Genomic DNA, 25,204 nt, shown 5'->3' on the forward strand with positions numbered 1-25,204 from the left:
GAACAGATTAACTCAGCCTTGCTTAGGTTCTCCACTCAAGCAAGGTCTGCATGCTGGGTTCCCAAACAGCAAGGGTAAGTGGGGACAGGACAATCTGGTCCCATGAAGGGTTAAGGGTGGATTCTCTAAAGGACAGAGAGGTAGGATCAGCTCTGGGCACCAGATGCCTGAAAGAAAAGCTGATAGGCTGGCTGGGCTCAACAGCTCACAGCTGTAATCTCGGCACTTGGGAGACCGATGGAGAGGTGTGAGTTTAAGGCTTGCCTGCCGCTCTCTCTCTCTCTCTCTCTCTCTCTCTCTCTCTCTCTCTCTCTCTCGCACGCACGCACGCACGCACGCACGCACGCACAGGTGTATGCCTACAGTTCCATCACTTGAGATCAAAGTAGGAGGTCCAACAACTCAAGGTCATCCTCAGCTATATGTCAAGTTCAAGGCCAGCCTGGGCTACGTGAGGCCCTGTCTCAAAAGGAAGCAAACACAAAATTAAAAACAAAGAAAAAAAGCCCATGGTTTCCAGCACCTCAGCCTCTGCTGTGGGCCAAACTACAGGGAACAGCCTGGAACAGACATTGAGTTCCTGGTAACTTCTTTAGGGGTCAATGTGTTTCATCTGTAAGATGGGGAGAATGCCAGCTGTCTCTTGGCCATGGGAATCAACAGACCGTAGCACCTGCATCAGAGCACCCCTCAGCAAACGAGTTTGACATTAACAGGCCCTGCCCTAAGGCCAGGACACATTCTCCCCTGCCCTAAGGGAAGGGCATATTATTCCCTGCCTGGGTGCACAAGGCTTTACAGTTAGGAGCCTGGTGTTGAGGCTGAGCAGGTAGGTGTGGGAATAAAGCTCCCAGGGGACTGGCTGTTGTTCTCACTTCTTTGTCCTCCAGGGAGAACCCTTCTGAAGCTTTCATACAATGAAAAGGCAGGAACCACACTCAATGCCTGCGATAAAGTTACAGCCCCAACTAGCCTGTGCCACCCAACCTCCCTAATCTAGGCACCTGCAGATCAGCCACCAGGTGCCAGGTGGCGGGGGTTCCCTGGTATAGTCCCCCAAATCCAGCATGTACACTGGGGACAGATACCACAAGGCCCTCCCTGCCCCCTTCGTCCATAGCCAGAGTTCAGGGTCTCCAAGCCAGTGCTGAATCATCGGGCGGGTCTCACCTACCTGCAGCTCCCACCTGGCTGGGAATTTCCTCCAGGTCAGGGGGTTCTACAGCATCTGCAGGGCCGTGGCTATGGGGCAAGAGCTGAGAGGAATCTCCATGGGCAGAGTCCTCCATCTGGCCTCTTTTGAAAGCATCCAAGCAGCAGACGAGAGAAAGCCTGAAGTCACCACCATCACGCAGGCTTGCACAGGGGCTGCAGAGAAGGTGGTCCTCGGGAAGGGGTGGCGATCCCGATGCTCCCCCTCCCTGGAAGGCACTCATCTGATGCACACAACATCCAATGCCTTTACCGAGAGCAAATCCATTAAAATAACTACACACACGCACATGCACGCACTCGTGCACACCTCCTCACCCTGGCTTGCCTCTCTGGGGTGTTTAAGCCCTTAGTGACTCATAGCCAACACAGGGTTCCTGGTGATTGCTTTGGCCAGCTTTAATGATGTGTTTGGCCGGGCTTATCTGCTGGGGCAAAAAAAAAAAAAAAAAAAAAACCTGTCTGCTTGAAAATGCACCTGATCTTCCATTTTTGACAACTTGCCCTATTATGATGACAGAGGCAGGCCTCGGGGTAGCGGGTGCTGTTTGCCTTGAAACGATTAAAAGAAGCGTAAACACTTCTTCCACCAGGGTTGAGTGGCAAATGGACCAGGTAACTCAAACTAGAATATTACAGAGAACATCAAGGGTGTTCGGCAACCATGTGGAGAATCCCCAGTGACTCACAAGGCCAAAGCGGCAGCCAGTTCTGAGCCACCTGCTTGACCGGATCCCAATATACACCCGGCTCGTGATGTACACTGGCAGTCCCAGCAACTGATAAGAGGAGGCAAGGGGCTCAGAGTTCAAAGCGCAGCTTGGCTACATAGTGAGTACAAGGCAAGCCCGGGCTACATAAGACTAGACTATCACACACACACACAAGCTTGAAACAATAATACATGTGACACATCACACACAGCTCCATACACTTCAAGTACTTTAGACCTTGGGAATTCCCCCTGTCCCAGATGGTGGCTGTAGCAACAGGCCCCACGGGTAGTAAGGACACTAATTAGACTCCTGTCCCAGCTCTAACTCTCAAGTGGGTAAAAGTACTCTACACTTTATAGAAGGGTAAACAGAGGCTCGGGGTGTTCAGTAACTTATTGGATGGCACACAACCTGTAAGGAACAGAACCCAGGAATTCTAACTGGTGTGCATTTATTTCTAAAACTGGTGTTGTGGTGTAGGGGGCCACCAGCCCTGGCAGAGGATAAGATTCAGTCCAAAGCACTGAACCACCACTAGGAGACACAGTAGCCACTGGGAAACCAGCCTTCAAAATGGTTTACAGCCTGGGCCCTGGTAAACCTCCACCCTGCCCTGCCGCATGGGGATGGTAAGTGAAGCCAGTGGATCTTAGTGGGCAGCTGCTGGGGGAGTCCCAGTGCTCTGTGTGGAGTGGAAACTCTCTCCCTCTTCCTAGTGGAAGGCCTTTGCAGAGCAGGTTCTGGAAAGATCTCTCACTGAAATTGCTAGCACTCAGACATAAGTGAGTGCTGGCTGGTGCTGCTCAAACTAAGAGTGTGGAGAAGACACCATTTTTGGATCTTGTAAGCTAAAAAGAAGCCGGGCAGCAGTGGTGCCTTTAACCACAGCCCTGGGGAGGCAGTGAGTTTGAGGCCAGTCTGGTCTAGGATGGCTAGGGCTACACAGAGAAACCCTGTTTCGAAAAACATACAAACAAAACCCCCCCAAAAAGACAAACAAAACAGTTAAAAGAAAAATAAAACCCGAGTTTAATAAAGAGTCTACCTATTTTAAGAACATCACATGGAGCCCAGCCATGCCTCCCCCTTCCCCGCCCCCCCTGCACGATTTCAATCTCAGCATTTGGGAGGCTGAGGCAGGCGGATCTCTGTGAGGCTAGCCTGGTCTACAAATTGAGTTCCAGGACAGCCAGAGCTGTTATACAGAGAAACCCTGTCTCAAAAAAACAAAACAAATACAAAAACAAAAACAAAGACCAACACAAGGTCCTTCTGTTCCTCCAAGATTTCGGTCTACAAACTGGGTTATACTCAGCTGTGTTACCCACTGCCTGTGTGACCCTGGGCAAGTCTCTCAACTTTGCCAAGCACTGGTTTCCTTGGTAACCATACCTACTCCCTGGCTGTTTCGAGGGCAGATGAAGACAAGCTTTCGGTTCGGTTTATACTGACATGGACTCATGGGAGCTGGTGCGCCCGGGTAAACTAACGGGTGTGCTAACGCCATGACAGAGCTAGAAGCACCGGCAAAGAAATGGTAACAAGGTCATAAAGACTTCCAAGGGTCGGCGAAGGACACAGGTCACAGGGCAGAGAGCTTGAGGAACAGCGTAAGGCCTTGGGTTAGATCCCTTGAGGGATTGTTTTCTTCTTTTAAATTTTTATCTTACATTCTGGGCGGTAGCAATGCACACCTTTAATCCTAGCCCCCAGGAAGCGGAGGCAGGCAGTTCTCTGAGTTTGAGACCAGCTTAATCTACAAACTAGAAACTAGAAACCCTATCTCAAACAAACAAACTTTTCTCTGACCAAGAGGTACCAAAAGTGCAGCATAAACCAGACATAGTGGCCCAGGCTGCAACCCCAGCACTCTGGAAGTAGCTCAGAAATGCAAGGGTGGAGACAAAAGAGTAGACTCCTGCCTAGGAAAGAGGTGACGGCGTCTCAAAAACAAAGAAACAAAACAAATAAAAAACCGTCAGTTTGGATGTAGACAGAATTAAGCATCGAGTCCACAGACACACGCTCTTTTCCAAACGGACTTGGAATTTCAGCCAATGGCAAAGTTCCCTTGCCTTAGGGACCTAGCACCCAAAAGCTTCCCTCATATGCCTTTGTCTCTAACCACACTCTTAACAAGACGTAGCCTTGTCCCACCACCCAGATCCCCCTCCAGCTTCATTTTTCTGCACGGCACCTTCCGTCTCTGGATGTGTCTATCTCAGACACATTTGCCTATGGGAAATCACCTCCACGGAGTCCAAGAGTCTTGGAAACAGGCCTACAGTTGTTTTTGTTTGCTATTACATCTCTGACAGCTCCAAGAGCACCTGGCTCTTAGCAGGTGTTCAAAATACATGACCGAATGAATGGACAATGACCGATAGGCCAAACCAAATTCCCAGTTTAAGAACACCTCGTGGGTACCTGGATCACTCTGCAGGAGCTCTGGGATCATGGTTTCCTACAAGGGAGGCAAACTGGTCTGTCAGGTATCTCAAGGTCAGAGGAAACGGGAGTGGTGGAGTTCAGACTCTACAAGCAGCCAATGCTTGTATCCTCTCCTCTGGTGGTTGGCCCATTTACCCTAGGGGTCAGAGCTATCACTATCCCAGCCAGGGCCATCACCCTGTGGATCTCAGGGCAGGCTTCCTGAGCAAGGTCAAGATGTCCAGACCTCCATCCTGAGGCAACGCGTTCATTCCCAGACTGCCTCTCATCCAGCAAGGCATCTCTTCAGACCCTTAAGCTGAGCATCATGAGCAGCTTGGGACAATCGGCGGGGTCTAAGAAGAGTAGCCACACAGCCTGGCTGGAATGTTTATTTCCCCAACAGCGCCAGCTTACGGTGCTAAGGCAAAGAGTTCCCATTTCCTTCCTAGAAGAAACTCCCATAAACAGAAACCATTTCCGTGCTGGCTGCCACCACATCCAGCCTTCATTGAAACTGTCCTTGAAGACACACAAAGGCGGCTCAGCAGTTCAGAGCGCTTGTTGTTCTTGCAGAGGACCACAGTTTGGCTCCCAGCACCCACATCAGGTGGCTCACAGCCACTGGAAACTCTAGTTCCACGTGATCCAATGCCCCTCCCCGGGCCCCTGAGTGTACCCACATATATGTGCATACATATACATACACATAAATAAAAATAAGCTTAAATTAAAAAGGACCAGACACAGGGGCCGGAGATATAGCTCAAGGTTAGTGTTTGCAGAGTGTGCAGGAGATAAAACTGGGCATGGGAGCACTCGCCTGTAATCCCAGTGCTCAGTCTGGGAAGTCGGGAGGATCACAAATTGAAGGACATCCTCGACTACATGTCGAATCTGACTGGGCTACGGAAGACCCTGTAAAGGAAGAAAAGTGGGAGAGGAAAGAAGGAAGGAAGAAGAAGAGGGAGGAAGGGAAACAGATGAAGGTGGTGACTAGTTGGGGAAAGGCAGCATTTTCTTGATGACCTGCTAGTGTAACCTTGTCTCCTGTAGGAATGCCGCCTGTGATTTGGGAAAGGTCATCTCTAACACTCTCTCCCCTCTAGAGACAAGAACACCCTTCCCCCTCTGGGGACACGCAATGAGGGAGGGCTGTGGAAAACAATCGGTCTCAGATGTGAGAGGCAGGCGTTTCCCTGTTTGCAGCATGCCATTAGGATATTGTTATCATGAGCACAGGAATGGAGCCCATCTAGACACAAAGTCAACAGCTGTATCTCCGCCCAGCCATCTTCCACACGTTTACATAATAACAGCGTCCACAGCCACAACACACAGGCCTCAGATTCCCGAAGCATTTTTACAGATGGGGCAAAAGTCATCATGACACACACAGTTCAAAAGGGCAGAGACGAGGAAGATAGCATCACAACCTAATGGGAAACTGAGTCCCTGGGGGGAGTGACAGGTGGTTCAGCAAGTATGCTCGGCATGAAAAGGCCCGGCCTAATATTTATCACGCACCTGCTGTGACAGAGGCTAGGTGCTCTCTCACTCCTCTCTTCTTTTAAAAAAGTAATTTGTGTAGCGGGGGGGCTGGCACACGTGTGTGCAGGAGCTCATGTGTGGAGGTCAGAGGACAACTCTCTCCTTCCACCAAGTGGATGGGGGAATGGAACTCAAATTCTTAGGCTTGGCAGCAAGTGCCATTTCCCAGAGTCATCTCGCCTGCCTGCTTTCTTATTTATATTGGAGAGCAAATCAAACACTCTGGGTAAGTGTTCTACCATTGAATTGTAGTTCTTTGTACTTTTTATTTTGAGGCAGGGTCTCACTGAGCTGCTCAGGGTGGCCTTGACCTTACTGTGTTACACAGGCAGTCCATGAACTCAACATCCTCCTGTCTCAGTCTATTGAGAACCTGGAAGGATAGGTATAAGGCACTCTGTCTAACTGGCACACAGCATCTTTTTTCTTTCTTTCTTTCTTCCTTTCTTCCTTCCTTCCTTCCTTCCTTCCTTCCTTCCTTCCTTTCTTTCTTTTCTTTGAGCTGGGGATTGAACCCAGGGCCTTGTGCTTGCCAGGCAAGCGCTCTACCACTGAGCTAAATCCCCAACCCCACACAGCATCTTTTAAATGATCACATCCCTTAGCGGGTGCCGATTCCACTGTGGATAAACCGAGTCTCCAAGAGATGGCACAATCTGCTTAGCCCGTGGGCTGCTGTACATCAGCTGGCTCCTTCTCAAAGGAAAGAATTACTTGGCAGGTATTCTGTGGGTTCCCCAGCTCAGAGCAACCCGCCTGGGAGTGGGATCAACATGCTAGGCTTTGCCATGCAATAGACAGAATCTGAGATGCCCAAGCCAGGCCAGGTAGCCAGTGCCTGTAATCCTAGCATGGCAAAAGGATCTGGAGTTCAAAATCAGCCTGGTCATAAGACCCTGCCTTAGACAAAATGAAATCTGAAATGCCAGCCAGGTTTAAGGCAGTGAGAACTCTTTCTTAAGTGGCTCAGCCTCTGGGTTGTTCTGTGCCTATCTGCATGAAGAGAACATAGACAGCCTCACTCCCAAGTGGGGTTTCGGGACACTGCACAAAAACTACTACAACACAGTAAGGTGTTCAACAATTAATTAAAAAAAATCCTGTGCACTTCCGTTGTTCCTGGAAAAGTGTTCAGAAGTTCAAACTGAAGGATGGCAGGCTCTTCTGGGAAAAGCCGGCAGACTTCCATCTAAATTGTTTCCCCGTTGGAGACAGGCGGATCCAGGGTTCCTGCCCCCACCCCATGACTTAACTTGGGGGCGGGTGGAGGGAGACAGCTGAGCCGGGAATGGACGCACCCACTGGGCGCATTTTAACACAGAACCACTGTACTCTACTCGGGGCGGATCGGCCAAGCGCTTCCCACGGCTGCAATTTCTCCTGGAGTTAAAGTGTATATGAAAGGCAGCAATTTCTCTGCCCGGCTCCAGCAAATGCCAGTGGCTAGAGCGAAGGGGAGCTCTTTTCCGGACTTAAGGCAGCCAGATGGGTTACAGGCACAGTACAGGGGTCGCTCCAACTTTGCACTGATCTAGCCACTTACCCACACTTGCTCCAGGTCCTGCCCCGAGCTGGGTCTCCAGGCGCCACTGGATTTCAGGACCCTGACAAACATGGATTTGACCTCTCTCCGTGTAGTTAGTGCTTTGGGGAGCTCGAGTAGCGGAGCCAGATAGACCTAAGACCCCAGTTCCTATGCTGAAGAACTCACAAGGGGCCGTCCCAACTTTGCACAGGAATAGCCCCTTTCCCATGCTCTGGATCCATCCCGGAGCTGAGTCTGCAGGCACCATGGGACCGCAGGATCCTGACAGGCATGGCCCTGACCTCTCTCCCTGCAGTCCTCCTGTAGTTCTAGAAGCGGGGAGGGGTGCTGCCAGAGAGCCCGAGACCCCAGGTCCTAAGCTTAAGAACTTTCTCATCCAGCGCGCCAACTGGCCGCACCCACCCGGCGCTCGGGGACACAACTTTGCCACCACCAAGGGCTCGGAGCTCCCCGGCTCCGAGCGCCCCCGCGCGCCCGGTCCTGGCGGCTCCCGGACCGGGGCCTGCAGCCGCGCCGCCCTGCTGGCCCCTCAAGCACCTACCCAGCTGGCTGCCGTAGCCATCGGCTGCATCGGGGACCGCCCCAGCTCGCTGCTGCTCTCGGGACCCTGCAGCGTCCGTGCATAGCTCGCAGGCTCCGGGCTCCGGGGCGCGCAGGGGCCTGGTGTCCCGCCCGCAGGACAGAGACGGCTGGCCGTGTGCCGCGAGCTGGCGGACGCGCTCCCACGAGCCAGAGTCGGCCGCCCGCATCCCGTGTGCCCAGGACACGAGGCCCCACCGCGGCACGCGGGGCTCTGACGGCGGACGCCGGGCTCACAGCCCGCGGAGCCGCCGCCGCATCGGGCCACCCACGCGCGCCCAGCCAGCGATCTCAGCCCCGCCGGACGCCCGGCAGTCCGCGGCCGCCGCACCGGAGGAATCCGGCAGGATCCTCTCACGTGGGGAACAACTCCAGATCCCGGGGCTCCTCCTCCCGCTCCTTCCGGGCTAGCGAGGTACCCTCTGGCCACTCCCCGAACACGCCTCCTCTTGTACCACGTTCTCTACTCAACCACGCCCCCGCCCCACTCCTCCTCGGCGCCTACAGGCCCCCTGTGTGTCTGGCCCCAAGCCACCGCCCCCCAGCCCCCATCTTCTCCGCCCCCAGCCCTTCCTAGAGAAATGAAGGATCTGAAAGGTAGATGGTTGGCCGTGTCCTAGGGATTCAGATCAGAACTCAAGCCCCAGTGTGCCAGAAGAAAGGCTGCAGGCCGGTGCCTGGCACTCCAGTGTGCTGGCCAGTGAAGTGATGTTCTATTCTTTGGGGACAGAGGTTTACTAGGCCAGTCAAGCTCAGGACTAGATGGTACTTTGGAGAGTGTGCGATTTTGCACCCACTGCTGGAGTGGCCTGTAGTGGGTGTTCCAGGGAATGGCCATGAGCCTGTAAAGTGCTATGCAGCTGGGAGACCCCTTTGATCTGAGATTACAATGCTCTTTAGAGGGACTAATTATTTCCCCACAGCCCTGGGAGCAGGGCTGGCTTTCCCTTGCTGTAGACTCCTGGGAGCCAAGCTAGCTGCACAGCCAGGTGATGAGTCTTGGAGCTCACCACTACTACCACTCCTTAGGTACACGCTGTTATGACCCATGGACTCTCCGTGTCCCAGCCTGTGAGCTGTGAGTCTCTTGGCCACTCACAAATGGCTTTCCAACAAGCTATGGGTACAAAATTATTTGTTTCCAAGTCTGAAACGTTTTACAGTCACTCTCTGGACCATAGGAGAGAAGCCCCGCCTCTCCTCAACCACAGGGACTTGGCTACTAACCACCATGGCCTTCCAGTTTCCATTCCCGTTCCTCTTGGGAAACTGGCCCAGCTGAGGAGTCTACCAGGGTGCCAAGACCCTCCTCCCCATCCCTAACTCCTAGCCCTGATCACCATGGAGGGCACGGGACATGCCAAGCGCTGCTGCTGGTGTCCCCAACAGTGCAAGAAAATGGCCCATGGCTTAAACACCCAGCCCTTCAAAATGAAGGTCCCCAAGCCCACTGCATTTACTGGAATGAGAAGGAGAAGAGGATAGCTCTTTCTGAACCCTCGAAGGTAGAAAAGCTGGGAACACCTTTCCAGGTCCTGGATGCTGGAAAAATTTTATCCTGGAGACACCTTCAGTGTGTGTGTGTGTGTGTGTGTGTGTGTGCAACCAAAGGTAAAGAAGATGAGACACAAATGAATGCAGGGAGTGCTGGGGCAGGTTTCTCAAGGAATTCAGGCTGTGTTCTTTTGACTTAACCACCCCTTCTGTCCTGGCTAGTTTTATTTCAACCAGATACAACCTAGAGTTGCCTGGGAAAAGGAAGCCTCAATCAAAGAATTGCCTGGATCATATCGGGCTGTGCATGTCTCCGTAGGCTGCTGTCTTGATTAATAACTCGATTAATAAAGGATGTTGGAAGGCATAGCCCACTGCGGGTAGTACCATCCCTAGGCAGGTAGTCCTCGGCTGTATAAGAAAACCAGATGAATGTGAGTGACCCAGGGAGCCAACCAGCTAACCATCTTCTCCCATGGTTCTCACATTCAATTCCGTCTCTGACTTCCTGCAATGATGGACTGAGACCTGAAAATATGAGCTGAAGAACTCTTCCCTCCCTTAAATTGCTTTTGGTCATGGTGTTTATTACAGCAACAGAAAGCTAACTAGAACACCTTGTCTATGAAATGTTTTGCAAAAGCTGGGCAAGTGGTTCAGTAAGCTAAGGAGTTCCAGGCCAACCTGGGCAGTATAGTGAGTTCCAGGCTAGCCCAAGCTTCAGTATCAATCCCTGTCTTAAAAAAACAAAAACAAAAAAACAAAACAAAACAAAAAACCCAAAACCATTAGAATTTCATTTTCACAAGGAAATGAAAAAGGAAATGAAACACACTTTCACCACAGTTACTAAAGTACAACGAACTCCTGGTCCACTTTCTATTTATCCACTTCCTGTTTATTTTGTTTTCTTCCTTAAAAAAAAATGCAGAACCTCATTTATGTTGCCCAAGTAGCCTAGAACTTACTATGTAACCGGGGGTGACCTTGAACTTGCACTGCTTCTCCTGCCTGAGTGTTGGAATTATAGGTATGAGCCACCATGCCTATTTTCCCATTCTTGTTAGAGACATGCCCTTAACTCCAGCATAAGGGAAAAGACAGGCACATGGGTAGATAACACGGCCACTTGGCTTTGGTATCAGGGTAACACTAGGGTGTGGCAGGGACTGTGGCCAGTCCCCTTTGGAAGAGACCACAGACTTCATGCACAGGAATGTGGGCTCAGTATTTCCAGACACTCTTAGTTGGGATATTGATAATTCTTTATAACTTAACAACAAGGGGCCAGAGATATGGCTTCGAAATTACGAAGAGCGCTGGCTGCTCCTACAGAGGACCCAGGTTTGATTTCCAGCACCCACACGGCTGCTCACAACCACCTGTAACTCTAGTTCCAGGGGATCTGACGCCCTCTTCTGGCCTCTGTGGGTACCAGGTGCCCATGAAGTGTACATACATGCAAGCAAAACACTCAGTTACATAGAATAAATAAATCTTAAAAACAGAAACAATAACCTTAAGAATAAGAAAAAGAGGAAGAATGATGAAGCAAACATGTCTAGAAGCTTCTGTGTTGCTTGACCCTTGACCATCAGTGCTCTCTCCAGGACAACCTCAAAGAAGCATGCACAAACTTCCCAGAGACATCAAATCAATCACCCAGGCTACTCACAAGGTCACAGCCCTGGGAAATTTCCACTGCTCTCCTTACTCAGCAAAGTTAGGCCCTGGCGCTCTCTCTCTCTCTCTCTCTCTCTCTCTCTCTCTCTCTCTCTCTCTCTCTCTCTCTGTGTGTGTGTGTGTGTGTGTGTGTGCACATGCATGCATGCTTGCAAGTCCCACCCTGAAGATCAGAACATCACTTGAAAGTTGGGTTCAGTTTACTTCCCCCAGTTTTCTGGGAGTTCACAAAATGCCTGGGCTTCCCCGAGTCCCCTGCTCACAGCTTTCCTTGCAGGCAGGATCCTGCTAGCCAAGGCTGAGCTATGTAGTCTTATGTAGTCTACAGAACACTATTGGCCAGGCGCTTCCTTCAGGAACATTCTGAAAAACACTGGGCCCACATTTCTGTGCACCAAGTCTACACCCTCTACGATAGGAAGTGACCACAGTCCCTAACCATGCCCTAGAAGGCTACCCAGGGCCCAGGAGAACTTTCTGCCCCAGATTCATAACAAGATCTGGGAGCCACATACTGATAACCCATATCCTGCCTAGAGCAGCCTGGACAGGTCTGGAACACCCCAGAGTGGGCCCCATTGGACACACCACAGCAGGGCTGGCTGTCTGGGGTTCTAACTGGGAAACCACAAGGGTCCTCCTGTGCTCCAAAGGACCTTGTGCTGAGATTCAATGCTTTGAAGGTTGCCTTGAAATTCTTAAATATTTTGATGTATGCATGCAGTTCACGTGGGTATTCATGTGTACCAGGCTGAGGACAACCTTGGGTACTACTCACTTTTATTATTTATTTATTTGAGACAGGATCTCTTCCTTGCCTAGAGCTCACCAAGTGAGCTGAGCAGGCCGGTAGGCCACCGAGCCCTTTCCCCAGTACCTGGATTGCAAGTGTGCTTTGTGCCTAGAATCCCAAGGGATGAGCCAACTCAGGTTTTTAAAAGAATTTTATCCAGCTCAATTTATTAATTTTTTTTCAAACTATGGGTCCTCCTGTTGCCCTGAGACCTGGCAATTCACAGTTGCAAAAGACCTAGAAACCAGTGCTGGGGGAAGCTGTACCTGGGGTTCAGTTTGCTCCGTCCTTGACCAGGGTCCACACATCTGGCCTCTGCAGGGTGGCAGAGGGAAGATGTGGAGGTCAGAAAGGCAGTTGGGTTGGTGGGTTCCCATCAGCCATTGTGGAGACTGGTTTGATGGTATAGAGGGGTTAGAGTCAATGGTTGGGCGGCGACTGATCTGGCTCTAGGCTCTGAGGCCAGGAGGTGTCCCCGACTCTGACCTATGGCTGACAGGGAGCCACCAAAGACACTACAAGGAGCCTGGGACACAAGGGTCGGTGCCGTTCCTTGCACTGCCTCCTCATTCTCAGGAGAACTCCAGCAGATTAGGGGAGCGCACGCAAGACAGACTGGGTTGCTGGGCAAACCCAGTGACGTCCTATTTGGAGGCACTATTTGGCTAGCCAGCTGCTTCAAGTTGTACATTTGAGCCCATGGGAGATATCTGGGTACTTTTTACTTGATTATGTTTCTATTATAACATTTTAAACAGATTTTTTTTTCCATTAAAAATGTGTTAATTTAGCCTCTCACGCCTTTAATCCTAGCACTGGGGAGGCAGAGGCAGATGGAGCTCTGTGAATTCGAGGCCAACCTAGTCTATAAGAACAAGTTCCAGGACAGCCAGGGCTACACAGAGAAACCCTGTCTTAAAAAACCAGTTTCTGCTGGTGGGTTTTCTTTTTTTTTTTTAATTATTTTTTATGACAGTTTCAAGAATCTTTTTTTTTTTTTTTAAGATTTATTTATTTATTATGTATACAGTATTCTGTCTGCATGTGTCCTTGCAGACCAGAAGTGGGCACCAGATCTCATTACAGATAGTTGTGAGGCACCATGTGGTTGCTGGGAACTGAACTCAGGACCTTTGGAAGAGCAGTCAGTGCTCTTAACCTCGTTTCAACAGCCCCCGGGTTTTGTTTTGTTTTGTTTTGTTTTGGAGACAGGGTCTCTCTAGCCTTAGATGACCTGGAACTCACTATGTAGACCAGTTCTCAGACTCACAGAGATCTGTCTGCCTCTGCTTCCCGAGTGCTGGGATTAAAGGTGTGGGCTACCACATTTGGCACAAAAAAGTGTATTAGTTTTTATTGTGTATGTGTGTGTGTGTGTGTGTGTGTGTGTGTGTGTGTGTGTGTGTGTGCACAGCCACAGCATGTGTGTGGAGAACAGAGGGATAATTTTGTAGAGTTGGTTTTCTCCTTCCACACTTCTGTGAGTTCTAGGGTAGGAGTGAAGGCTTACAAGGCAAGCTCTTGGCCCACTGTGTCATCTCACCAGCTGCTTTTATTTATTGGCAGTGTCCATGTAGCTCAGGCTGACCTCAGAACTAAGGATGACCTTGAACTTCTGATCCTCCTGCTTCTACCTCCCAAATGCTGGGAATTCATGCCCGGTTTTATGTGGTGCTGGTGTTGAACTGAGGACGTCAGGCAAGCCCTCTGCCAACTCCTACAGAACACGTTTACTTGTGGTCACACTATTTCCAAAAGCCTAAGGCATGGTATGACTCTTGAGCCTGCCAAGGGTGTAGTTTTCTGGCACCCTTGTTCACTCCCCTCCCAGTAAAACTTCCAGAGAATCTGGAGTATGTTTGTTGGTTTTCAAAAAGATGGGGTCTTGTGTAGCCTAGGTTGGCCTCACACTTGCTATCTAGCTGAGGCTGGCCCAAATATCATCTTTCTGCTTCCTCTTCCTGAGAGTTGGGATTACAAGTGTGAGATACCATGCCCAGCTTTTTACATTCTGTCTTTTTTATCCTTTCTCTTGGAGATTGTGTGTGTGTGTGTGTGTGTGTGTGTGTGTGTGTGTGTGTGTGTGTAGCAAACACTAACAGGAAGTGCACTAGCCTACTACTGCCGTGTAACAAATCCTCCCAAACATAGCCACATGAAACAAGGATGGCCAGGAATTCAGGGGTGGAATGGCAGAGCTCTCTGGTTCTAAGTCACTTGTAGGTTGCAGCTGTGTGCCTGCTGTTAGCTCAAGGCTCACCTGGAAAGCAGCTGCTTCCAGACTCACTCCCACGGGGACATTCAGTTCCTCCAGGAGGAGCTCCTGCAGCCTCAGCTCACAGGATGGCAGCTCGTGTCCCACAGAAGGCTCTGACGAAGAGCAAGAGCCAGTGTGCCATGATGGAGGCTCACCTGGAAATGTGACCCGTCACTATTTTGCCATTCTGTTTATTGGGGTGCATCACTAGGTCTCCCATGTCCTGGGGGAGGGACTAAGTGAGAGCATTGACACCATGAAGTGGGAATTGTGGGGACCTTTTGGAAGTTGCTCACCTCAAGAAGCAGAGACCATTCCTGGAGATAAACACAGCAACTCTAAATCCAGCTCTGAGATTCATGATTTCGGGCAGACAGTTTCAGTCTTGGAGCTCCGGTCTCCCTGACTGTTGGCACTGGTGGTTACGCTGGCTGGGCTGAGCTGAGGCTGCTGGGAAATGAGCTGTGCCTGTCAATCTCTCAGCTGTATCTGGCACAGTGAAACCTCCCCTCCTGGAGGGAAGGACATTTCTTAGGAGAAGCTAAGTGACAAGCCACCGCTCCTGAGACACACATGTCCCCCTGCAGCTGCTCCTAGGGACTCTAGTGGGACTCCAAAGCCCTTTGGCAAGCCCTGGGCTGCCTCTGTGTCTGAGGCCACAGGTGGGGATGGTGCTGATCCCCTTGGCCATCCCTGCAGGACTCTGGGGCACAGGTGCATCGGGAAGGATTAGATGGGATTTTCTCCCAGCCCTGCTCAGACCTGGTTCTCAGTGGGTGAAGGATTTGACCCAAACTCCCCTTCACCATCTGCCCTGCAAGGCTGGAGACTTTTGTGAGCCTGTCATGACTCACCGTGCCCTTTGACGGTCTTCGCAGGGCCCCAGATGCCCTGGCCCCACTGTCTTGCTTTTTCTATGGACTCCAAAGGGTCTAGAGGCAGAAGGCTGAGCCCCAGCCCTGGGCAGTATAGGGCATTAAAGTGTCTTCCAGAACACTGCTCACCACAGTGTCCGTCTGCTCGGGCTGTCTTATGAGATAGGGTCTCACTACGTGTTCTGTTTTGGAATATATATATTTTTTTCAAGACAGGGTTTCTCTGTGTAGTTTTGGTGCCTTTCCTGGAACTCCTCTGTAGACCAGGCTGGCCTCGAACTCACAAAGATCTGCCTGCCTCTGCCTCCTGAGTGCTGGGATGAAAGGCGTGCGCCACCACCACCTGGTGGAAAATATATTTTATACTGTGTGTGTGTGTGTGTGTGTGTGTGTGTGTGTGTGTGTGTGTCGAGTGCTTGTGGAGGTTAGAGGGAGACTTGCAGGAACTGGATCCAACTCAAGTTGTCAGGCTTGGTGGCAGGCAGGATGGCTTGTCGAGTCTCACTAATTTCTCTGAGACCCTCCTGCCTCCACCTCCCAAGTGCTGCACCCATAGTTCGGTGCAATGGTGCCCTAGTCCAAGTTGGATTCTTTTGGAAGTGAGGTCTCAGGTCCATGCTGGCTTTGAACTCACTATGCTGCCAAGGACGACCTTGAAATCCTAATCTTCCTGCCTCCATTTCCTCAGTGCTGGGATTACAGGCATGTACCATCAAGCCCAACTCCCTCAAGATAGTCTTTCTTTTAAAATTGTAGCTGTTACCTTTTGGTTTATTTTTATATTATATTTTAAATATATTTTATATATTTTTATTTTTATATTTTGTATCTCTGACAGTCCTGGAACTTTCCACGTAGCCCAAGCTGGCCTTGAATTTATAGAATCTGATGAGCTCAGCCTCTTAAATTCTGTGACTAGAGGTATGTCCCTGTGCTAGGACACTCAGTTTTTTGTTTGTTGGTTTGTTTGTTTAATAGAATCTCAAGTAGCCCAGTCTGACCTTAAACTCCTGATCTTCCTGACCCCGCCTCTTACATGCTGATATTTCAAGGATGTGCCACCACACCCAGCTCCAAGATGGATTCTTCCTGGGATGAGAGGATAAATCCCCTCCTAATCAGAACTCCCCTTATTTTTCTCCTCCTCTAAGCCTCACTATATCAGGGTCAGGAGGTTTCCAACAGAAGTTTAAGAATGGCAGCTTCTCAGAAGAAAAAGTCTATGTGATAGCAGCACTGGCAAATGTTTATACAACACTTAGCACTACTTCATATGTTTTCATCCAACAGCCCCACTCCCAGAGGTACAGAAGCAGAGAGGTCATGTCTCTTACCCAGAGCCACACAGTCACTGCCTGATGGAGCTGAGACTCAGGCCAGTGCAGTTTGGCTGCACCCTAATAGCCGTTATGCTGTCTTGGGAATAGATGTGATTTGTTAAGTATTTCTCTCACCCCAAGGATCATGCTCACTCAGCTCCGAAGTCTACCCTATCCCCATATTCTGGTTGAGAAAATTGAGGATGAGGGGAATAAAGGGATTATGTAAGATCGGACTGGTGAATGGATGCAGGGTTGCTGAGGGGAATGGCCTTCCACAGAAGAGCATATGTTTCTTTCTTCAGTGCTAGTGTCAAGCTCAGGGTCTCACAAATGCTAAGCAAGCCTTCTACTAACTGAGCTACAGCCTCAACTCTTGCACACTTGTGAACAGGCCACAAGAGCCACACACAAGCAGTGAATCTGCCACTCTTGATTCATGGCCGCCCCCAGTGGCCACAAAGAGAACTGCACTCCTCCTCTTCAAAGCCCTGATTCCAGGGGCTTGGGCCCTGGGAAGAGCCCCATCAGGTTCACCAGCCAGGCACACAAAGGGCCATACCCTAGCAAGTGTCCATGGAAAGGTAATAGTTACTGGTGCTGAGATGGCTTAGTAGATGATGTGCTTGCTGCCTGAGGACCTGAGTTCAGATCTCTTACGCCCACATAAAAAGTCAGGTGTGGTCGTGTGGCCCCAGTACTGGGAGACACAGACAGGAAGATCTCTGGGTCTTGCGAGCGAGCCAGTCTGGCAGAATCAGTGGGCTCAAGGTTCTGTGAGAGAGCTTGTCTCAAAAACTATGAATGGCCCAGTGGTGGTGGCGCACACCTTCAATACCAGCACTCGGCAGGCAGAGGCAGGCGGATCTTTGTGAGTTGGAGGCCAGCCTGGTCTACAGAGCGAGATCCAGGAAAAGCGCAAAGCTACAAAAAACAAAAAACAAACAACAAACAAAAAAACCCCAAAACAAACTATGAATGAGAACTATTAAGGAAGACACCCGGCCTCCACAAGCACTCACACACAAGTGGCATGCACCATGCACTTGCACACACGTGCACACACAGAAACACATACACAAATATACAGTATATGTAAGCATCAAGATATGAGCTACCATTTACAGAGTATCCCCATTCTGTGGCAGGTCCTACTGGGTTCATAGTATGTAAATGTCATCTCATCAGTGGGTAAACATGATCATTATTGTTAAGGGTGATCAATAATATTAGATGGAGCACTTTACACACACCTGCTCAACTTAGTCCCCAGTCTAGATATATAAGTAGTATCATAACTCCCATGATCAGAGAGGACTAGCAAGGTGCAGGGAAATGTAGCAAGTTCCCCTCAGACACACAGCTAGAACAAAGTGATGTCAGGATTCAAACTCAACAGCTCTGTCTCCACAGCCTGCTCCACAAACCATTCCCTCATTACCGTAAGTATTCCAGTAAAGGCAATCGGTGTAGAGATATGAAAAGATGTGCCTAGGGTCACACAGCTGCTACACTGAGACCAGTACTTCAGCCAAGTATGTCTTTAGTTACTTACTGAACCAACAGCCAGAGTCACCCCAGGGCCAGGCCCTGTCCTAGGCTGCTGTGGAAGTGAGCCACTGTGTGGCTATGCCCCTATTCTGCCACCTAGTATCCCCAGGATACTCAGCTTACAAAGTAAAAATGCTCACGCTCAGGGACCTTCCCCAGGTTGGAGGTGAGCATGAAGTTCTAATAGTGGCCACTGGGGGCAGAAGAGGGCCAAACCCAGCCTGCACACTGAAGAGGGTTCCTGGGTCCCTGAGTTCCCTGGAGGCTCTTGCACCTGGTACAGAGGTATGCATCTTCTAGCTCTGATATGGGAGGTGGTTCCACAGAGAACACCCCTCACGTGAGAGCTGCACTTCACTTCTGCATTTAATCTGCTGCTTTCAGGCCTCTGGGGGGTTTGTGTGGGGTAGGGTAGGACAGGGTGGAGGTAGCACCTCAATGGAGCCCACATTGTGGAACAAAACACTCTTCTAAAGTGGGAGATGAAAGAGAGGAAGAGGAAGTGGGGGAGCCCCACAACGTTCTTCAAGGGGATGCCCCCATGACTGGAAGCCCTCCAACAGAGCTCACCTTTTAAAAATTTTTTTAAAAATTATTTTATTTATGTATTTATGTATGTATGTATGTATGTATGTATGTATGTATGTATGTATGTATTTTTGGTTTTTTGAGACAAGGTTTTGCTGTGTGTAGCTTTGCGCCTTTCCTGGAATTCGCTTTGGAGACCAGGCTGGCCTCAAACTCACAGAGATCTGCCTGGCTCTGCCTCCTGAGTGCTGGGATTAAAGGCGTGCGCCACCAACGCCAGGCTAGAGCTCACTTTTAAAGGTTCCATCATCTTCCAGAAGCACCAGGCGGGGAACCAAGCTTCTAGCACAAGGGCCTAACCAAATCACAGCAAGGCAGCGAAGCCACAAGGACCCACACTGGTGGGTTCTGCTCTGTTCTCAGCACTCCTGAGCTCCACTCTGGTGGCCCTGCCCTTCTCCCCTAGCCTACCTCTCCATGCTGAGTCATAGCTCACCTCATTGTCAATGTCACGTCTGTCACCATGACCTGCAGGAACGTGGAAAACAAATCACACTGACTATTTGATGAGATAAGGGTGAAGAGGAGTCCCAGTGCTTAGGAAGTAGAGGCACGAGGATCCTAAGTTCAAGGTCATTTTGGGCCACACAGAAGATTTAGGGCAGTGGTTCTCAACATTCCTAATGCTGTGACCCTTTAATATAGTTCCTCATGTTGTGTTGACCCCCAACTATAGAATTACTTCATTGACACCTCATAACTGTCATTTTGCTACTGTTATGAATTGTGATGTAAATATCCGCTAGACCTCCCCCTCCAACTGGGTCTCGACCCACATGTTGAGAACCTCTGACTTAGTGGGAGGCAGTGAGATCTTCAGTGTTCTATCAGCTCTTGCCCTTTACTTGCCAGCCAAGTTGGGCATCTGTCCACCTTCCTGGGCCTGTTTCTTCACATGCCCATGGAGGTTAGAACACTTGTCTATCTGACAGGGACGCTGCATGAGAAAAGAGGACCATGGGTGGGACAGTCCGTGTCACCGGAGAGAGCCAGCCACATGGACAGTCGGCTTCAGAGCCTGGAGAAGAGAATCACCTTTCACCATTTCAGCCTGCCCTCTGCATCGTCTATAGTCTGTGCCTGTTCTTAACCAGATCCCAGTGCACAGGATGCTCCTGGTCCAACTGGATGTTGGCATGAGAAATAACCGTGGCCGTGAGGGCTGGAAATGTAGCTCAAATTGGTGACTGCTTGCCTAGCATGCTCCAGTCCTAGGACCATATCAAAATGAGCAATGTAATGTATACCTGTGGTCCCAGCACTTGGGAGATAGAGGCAGAACAATCAGAAGTTCAAGATCATCCTTGGCTACTTAGAGAGTTTGAGGCTAGCCTTGGCTATAGGATCCTATCTCAATCAATCAATCAATCAATCAACCAATCAATGGAAGGAAAACAAAACAAAAAGGAAACAGCTGCAGGTCTGGACAGGAGTTTGATCATAGCTGCTGGGACATGGGTGCCTAAATGCTGGGCCTGAGCTGAGCCTCTGCTACCCACTAGCATAGGAAATAAGATGGTCCCTAAGACACCTGGCCAGTTAAGAAAGGTGAAGTCTTTCCAGGTGAGTGACGAGCCCCGGGGATGTTAGCCTGCCTGCACCTTTAAAGCCAAAGAGCCCCTCTCTCCCAGAGACATTCAGTTCCCTGGTGGCTTTGAGCAAGTTGCAACAGAGGAAGAGGGCCTGTGTCTTCTGCGGGAAAATCTGCACGCTCCCTGCAAACAGTAATTAGGCACCCCCAACCCAAGGACTGGCTTAGCTGTTCAGAGACAAAACAGTGTTGGTAAGAAGAAGCTGGGGGCTCAGACACTTGGGGGGTGAGCACACAACAAATCCGGGACCTGGGGTGTGTGTGTGTGTGCTCCTAGCATCTCTTGAGTGAGGAGTTCTCCAAGTGTGGCCTTGGGACCTGAACCCACACTGCTGCTGCTGAGGATGAGACACACCAGCCTCAGCGGCACCTGGGCCCCCTGAACCAGGAATGGAGGAAGTGGGGTCTTTTTTTCCCTGGAGGAAGTTCCTTCCTGTGTGGCGGCGGCCTTCCCAGTGGGTAGACTGAGGCTGAAATCGAGACAAGGTCACATTTCTAGAAGCTGTGGGCTCATAGTTACATAATGTCCCTTCTTCCACACTGACAGTTTCCTGTATTCAGAGTCCAAGCTGGGGGCCTTCCTCATTGGCAGGCCACCTGCTTGGGCTCTTGGGAGGCCTGTCTGCACACGCCTGTGCCTGCTTCTCTGTAATTAGGGGCTGTGTATGCCTGCCACCCACCCACGGGTACTCGGGCACATCAGCCGCTGCCGCTCCCGCTTCTCCAATCATGAAGGCAGATCACAACCCCTCCCCCTTCACCTCTGCAACAGGAAGATGACACTTGGCAATTTCAGGCTGTGGTGACTGCAGAGGCTCCGGAAAGGGCAGGAAGGAGCCAGGCTTCACATCCATAGGTCCCCCAAAAGGCCAGCCTGAGAGCTGGCCGATCATTCTGCTCTCTGGACAGGGAGAAGGGGCTATAGGTTCTCAGGGCTGGAGATTGACCTGGCCCCTGGTCCCAGTGGGACTAATTAGAATGTGTTCTAAATTCTTTTCCTCTGAATTGTCCTCCAACTGTCTTTGAATGGGTTTCTGGGGCCAGATTTGTTGAATAGATATTTAGGAGGTGCTGATATCTCTCCCTAAAGTTTCCCAGTCAGACAAACAAGCAAGGTTGTGTTTGGTGCGGCGCAAGCGAAGCCGTATTCTTTCGGTTTAGAGATGCGACCTTTAGAAATAGATGGTTTCTACCACACCCGGGGCCCAGTGGGGCTGATTCAGGGATTCTGCGAGGCAGGGTGGGTCAGATTCCAGCTCCTGTCAGTGAAAGGTAGGGGCTAGTCTTAATGGAACTCTCTGCTCCCAGAGCCTAATACAAGCACGTATATTTATCATTATTATTATTAATGTATTATTTTTCTGAGGCAGAGTCTCATGTAGCCAAGACTAGGGTAACCTCCCTGTGTAGCTGAGGATAACTCTGAACTCTAAATCCTCCTGCCTTTACCTCCCAAGTGTCAGGACTGCTGATGAGTACCACCATGCCCAACACTTACTCTTCTGTAATCCCCCTCCCCCTCAGGGCTTCTTTGGAGCCCCTGGACAACCCTGGCAGGTCCCTTCCATGGCTCCAGCCCTTCCCCCATCCTACCTAAGAAAATCATTTCATATCCCAATAAGACACAGAGTTTTAATTTAGGCCATCTATATCCCCACCATCTATCCTATATTTCATATAATCCCTCAGCTTCCCTGTGAAAGTAGGTTATTGACTGCGGTGGTTTGTTTGAATGAGAAGCGGCCCCCACAATATGGGGCATCTGAACACTGGTCGCCAGTTGGTGGCGCTGTTTGGAGAAGTTTGGCTGGGGCAGCCTAGCTGGAGGAAGTATGTCATGGGAGCTGGTGGGGAGGCTTTGAAAACTTAAGGTTCCATCTCCTATTCCCTCTCTCTGCTGCATGGCCATGGTTAGGATGTGAGCTCTGTTTCCTGCCCCAACCACCACGCTGCCTAGCCTGCCTGCCATGATGGACACTTATCCCTCTGGAACCATAAATCCAAGAGACTCTTCTTCTACAAGTTGCCCCGACGCTGGCATCTTGTCACAGCGACACAAAAGTAACTAATACACTGTCCTTATAACCACTGTAAGCCTGGGAAGCTGAGGACAGGGACGGAAGAGGACGTGTCCAGCCAGCGACCCACGGGGCCAGATCGACCAGTTAACTGCCGCATTTTCTTTTTCTACTATGGTACTTGCGGTGGCTATTCTGGGCGGTTAACTTGACTACATCTGGAATTAACTAAAACCTAAGCTGCTGGCTGCAGCTGTGAGAGATGTTTATGACTGAATCATGTGAGGTGGGAAGATGCACCTTTAATCTGAACCACACCTTCTGGTGGCAGCCATAGCAAAGCCGGGAAAGAAGGAAGCACTTGCTCTTTGCCCGTTTGCCCTTGCTGTCACTGGCAAGTTCATTCCTTCACCGACCGGCACGGGAGCCTCCTTCCTCAGGATGCTGAAGACCAGCTGAGACATCCAGCCTGGTGGACTGAGCAGCTGCTGGATTCCTGGACTTTCTGTTCGGAGACAGCCAGTGTTGGGCTAGCTGGACCATAGCCTGTAAACCATGCTAGTAAATCCCACATATGTGTGTGTGTATGTGTGTGTATGTATATATATATATATATATATATATATATATATATATATATATACATACACACACATACACACACATATATATATATATATATATATATATATATATATATTGCATATTATATACACACACACATATTCTATATAAATAAATGTTCCTTTAGAGAACTCTAATACAGTACTCTACTAAAAGAATTATTTTACCTTCCTTTTTTTGAGATAAGAACTCATGTAGTCTCAGCTGGTCTTGAACTCCTCTGTAACAAGAGATGACCTTGAAGTCCTGACTCTTTTGTCTCTACCTTCCAGTATCTGGATTACAGGTATGTTCCACTATGACTGGCCTGAAAAACTTTAATTTAATTTTATTTCTCTCTCTGCCTCTATCTCTCTGTCTCTGTCTGTCTCTGTCTGTCTGTCTGTCTGTCTGTCTGTCTGTCTCTCTCTCTCTCTCTCTCTCTCTCTCTCTCTGTGTTGTGTACATGTGGGTGCAGGTGCAAATGGAGGCCAGAAGAGGGCACCAGAATCCTGAGCTGAAGCTGTGAGTACAGTACAGTAGGACCCTATGGGTTAAAAAAAAAAAAATCTTACAGTCTCATTTTTTTTTTTTTTTTTTTTTTTTTTTTTTTTTTTTTTGTGGAACTGAGGATCAAACCCAGGGCCTTGTGTTTGCTAGGCAAGCACTCTACCACTGAGCTAAATCCCCAACCCCTTATTTTTAAAGCTTTTTATTTTGGAAGAAAGTTCAGGAAACATGGTGACATTGAACTCCATTCTATTTCATGTGGTCACAATGTGCCCTGCTGCCCATCTTGACTAGTTCCCTGTTTCCTCTTGTCTTACCCATTATCACCCTGCTCTTGAGACAATGCCAGTTCTTATCTTGGACATGTCTATCTCGTTTCTGTCAATCTGTCCATCTTCATTCATGGAAGACCTTGACATAACAGAATAGAACACTGGATGAGAGATTAGGAACGTGAGTTCTAGTCTGTTGTCAGGTGACCTTGGGCAGAATGCTTGCTTTCCTGGGCCTCAGTTTCTCCATCCATATAATTAAGGGGTTTGATGTGACTCAGTTGGCAGGATGCTTGGCCTAGCATGTGTGAAACCCAGGGTTTACTCCCCAGCATCTTATACACTAGGAATAGTGGTATATATCTATAATCCCAGCACCAGGGAGGTAGAGAGGCAGAGGCAGGAGTATCAGAAAGTCAAGGCCATCCTTGGTCACTGAGCAATTTCAAGACTAGCTTGGGATACATGAGACCCTGTCTCCAAAACAAAGAAGCTGGGTGGCGAGCTGGCTCAGCAGGAAAAGGCCTTTTTACCCACCAATCCTAACAACCTGAGTTTAATCCCCAGAACCCTCAGGATAGGAGAGGACCAACTCTCCCTAGCTGTCCTCTGACCTCTACATGCATGGCATGGCCTATGTATACCCATGTGTACCCACCCCCCCATGAACACACACTAAATGCATGTAATAAAAATGAAACAAATAATGTGGTTGCTGGGTAACACCATTTCCACACTCCTTTCTATGATCTTCACCAACAGGCCGGTGCAAGAGAGCTCACTGAGAAATGGTGCAGGAGTGGACTCTCCCACCTAAGCCACCTTGTGGCTCTCCTGGCAAGAGGATGGTCCCACTAACCCAGAGTGTCATCAGCAGTACCAGCAGGAGCCTAGAGGATGACCTTACCAATGCCACCAGAGACATTCACCCCAAGCCCTTTATTGCAGAGACCAAGGCATCAGGGAAGACCCCTTCTTCACTTGGAAACAGGATGCCAGAACTGGGATGTGGAGGCAGCTTGTCCATACTGGGGTTAGTCCAGGGACAAAGATGCCTGCTGGGCATTGGTGACCTGTGCCAAGGACTAATTCCCAGGTAGGTTCCAGGGATGTAGAAAGCCTACATCTGTCCAATGAGTTCTCTTTCTCAGTAATCATTTAAGGAACCTGAAGCCCAGAGAGGGGAAGTACTTGTCCAAGGTCACACAGTAAGCCAATGCCACAGCCAGGTAGGAACCCAGGCTTCTAGACCTCCTTCATTTGGTACCACCCATATTTCCTCTCTCTTAGGGATTTAGACCTCTCTGGCTACATCATACTGGACTTCAAAAGGGCCTAATGGGTAGGGCCTGCACAGGGTGAGGCCAGAGAAGCTTGCGTGCTCAGGGATCTAAGATACCTGAACTGTGCAGCAGGCTGCAGAGGGTGTGAGCTGCCCAGGCTTCCACTATGGAAGCTGAGCCACAGGGCAGATTTTAGAACTGGAAGCTGGCAGCTCACACTTGACTCATAGACATATTTTGTTTTTCCTGCCATTAAAACAACAATTCTCATTATTTGCCAACATTTAAGAATTGGGAGATCTTGCAGAGAAGATGGGATTTCTGATTTCTCTT

General features: G+C 49.8%; 1 protein-coding gene and 1 non-coding gene across 7 annotated transcripts in view; both read right to left on the reverse strand.

Moving 5' to 3' along the window:
- Window positions 1–25,204, reverse strand: part of Kazn (kazrin, periplakin interacting protein) — a 383,138-nt gene that overhangs the window by 112,173 nt on the left and 245,761 nt on the right. The window contains exon 1 of one of the 6 annotated variants that reach the window (XM_036177422.1): window positions 7,997–8,432. The exons of 4 other annotated variants lie outside the window; for them this stretch is intronic. In XM_036177422.1, the coding sequence (XP_036033315.1) occupies window positions 7,997–8,204 (208 nt within the window). In that variant the 5' untranslated portion in view covers window positions 8,205–8,432. Of the gene's footprint in view, window positions 1–7,996; window positions 8,433–25,204 lie in introns of those variants that run through there. One more of the 6 variants, XM_036177424.1, reaches the window with a different exon arrangement.
- On the reverse strand, window positions 6,405–6,477 carry Trnaa-ggc. The gene has a single exon. It is a non-coding gene; the product is annotated as a tRNA-Ala (tRNA).

The sequence above is a fragment of the Onychomys torridus genome, chromosome 2 (genome assembly GCF_903995425.1).
Source record: "Onychomys torridus chromosome 2, mOncTor1.1, whole genome shotgun sequence".
Lineage (NCBI taxonomy): Eukaryota > Metazoa > Chordata > Mammalia > Rodentia > Cricetidae > Onychomys > Onychomys torridus.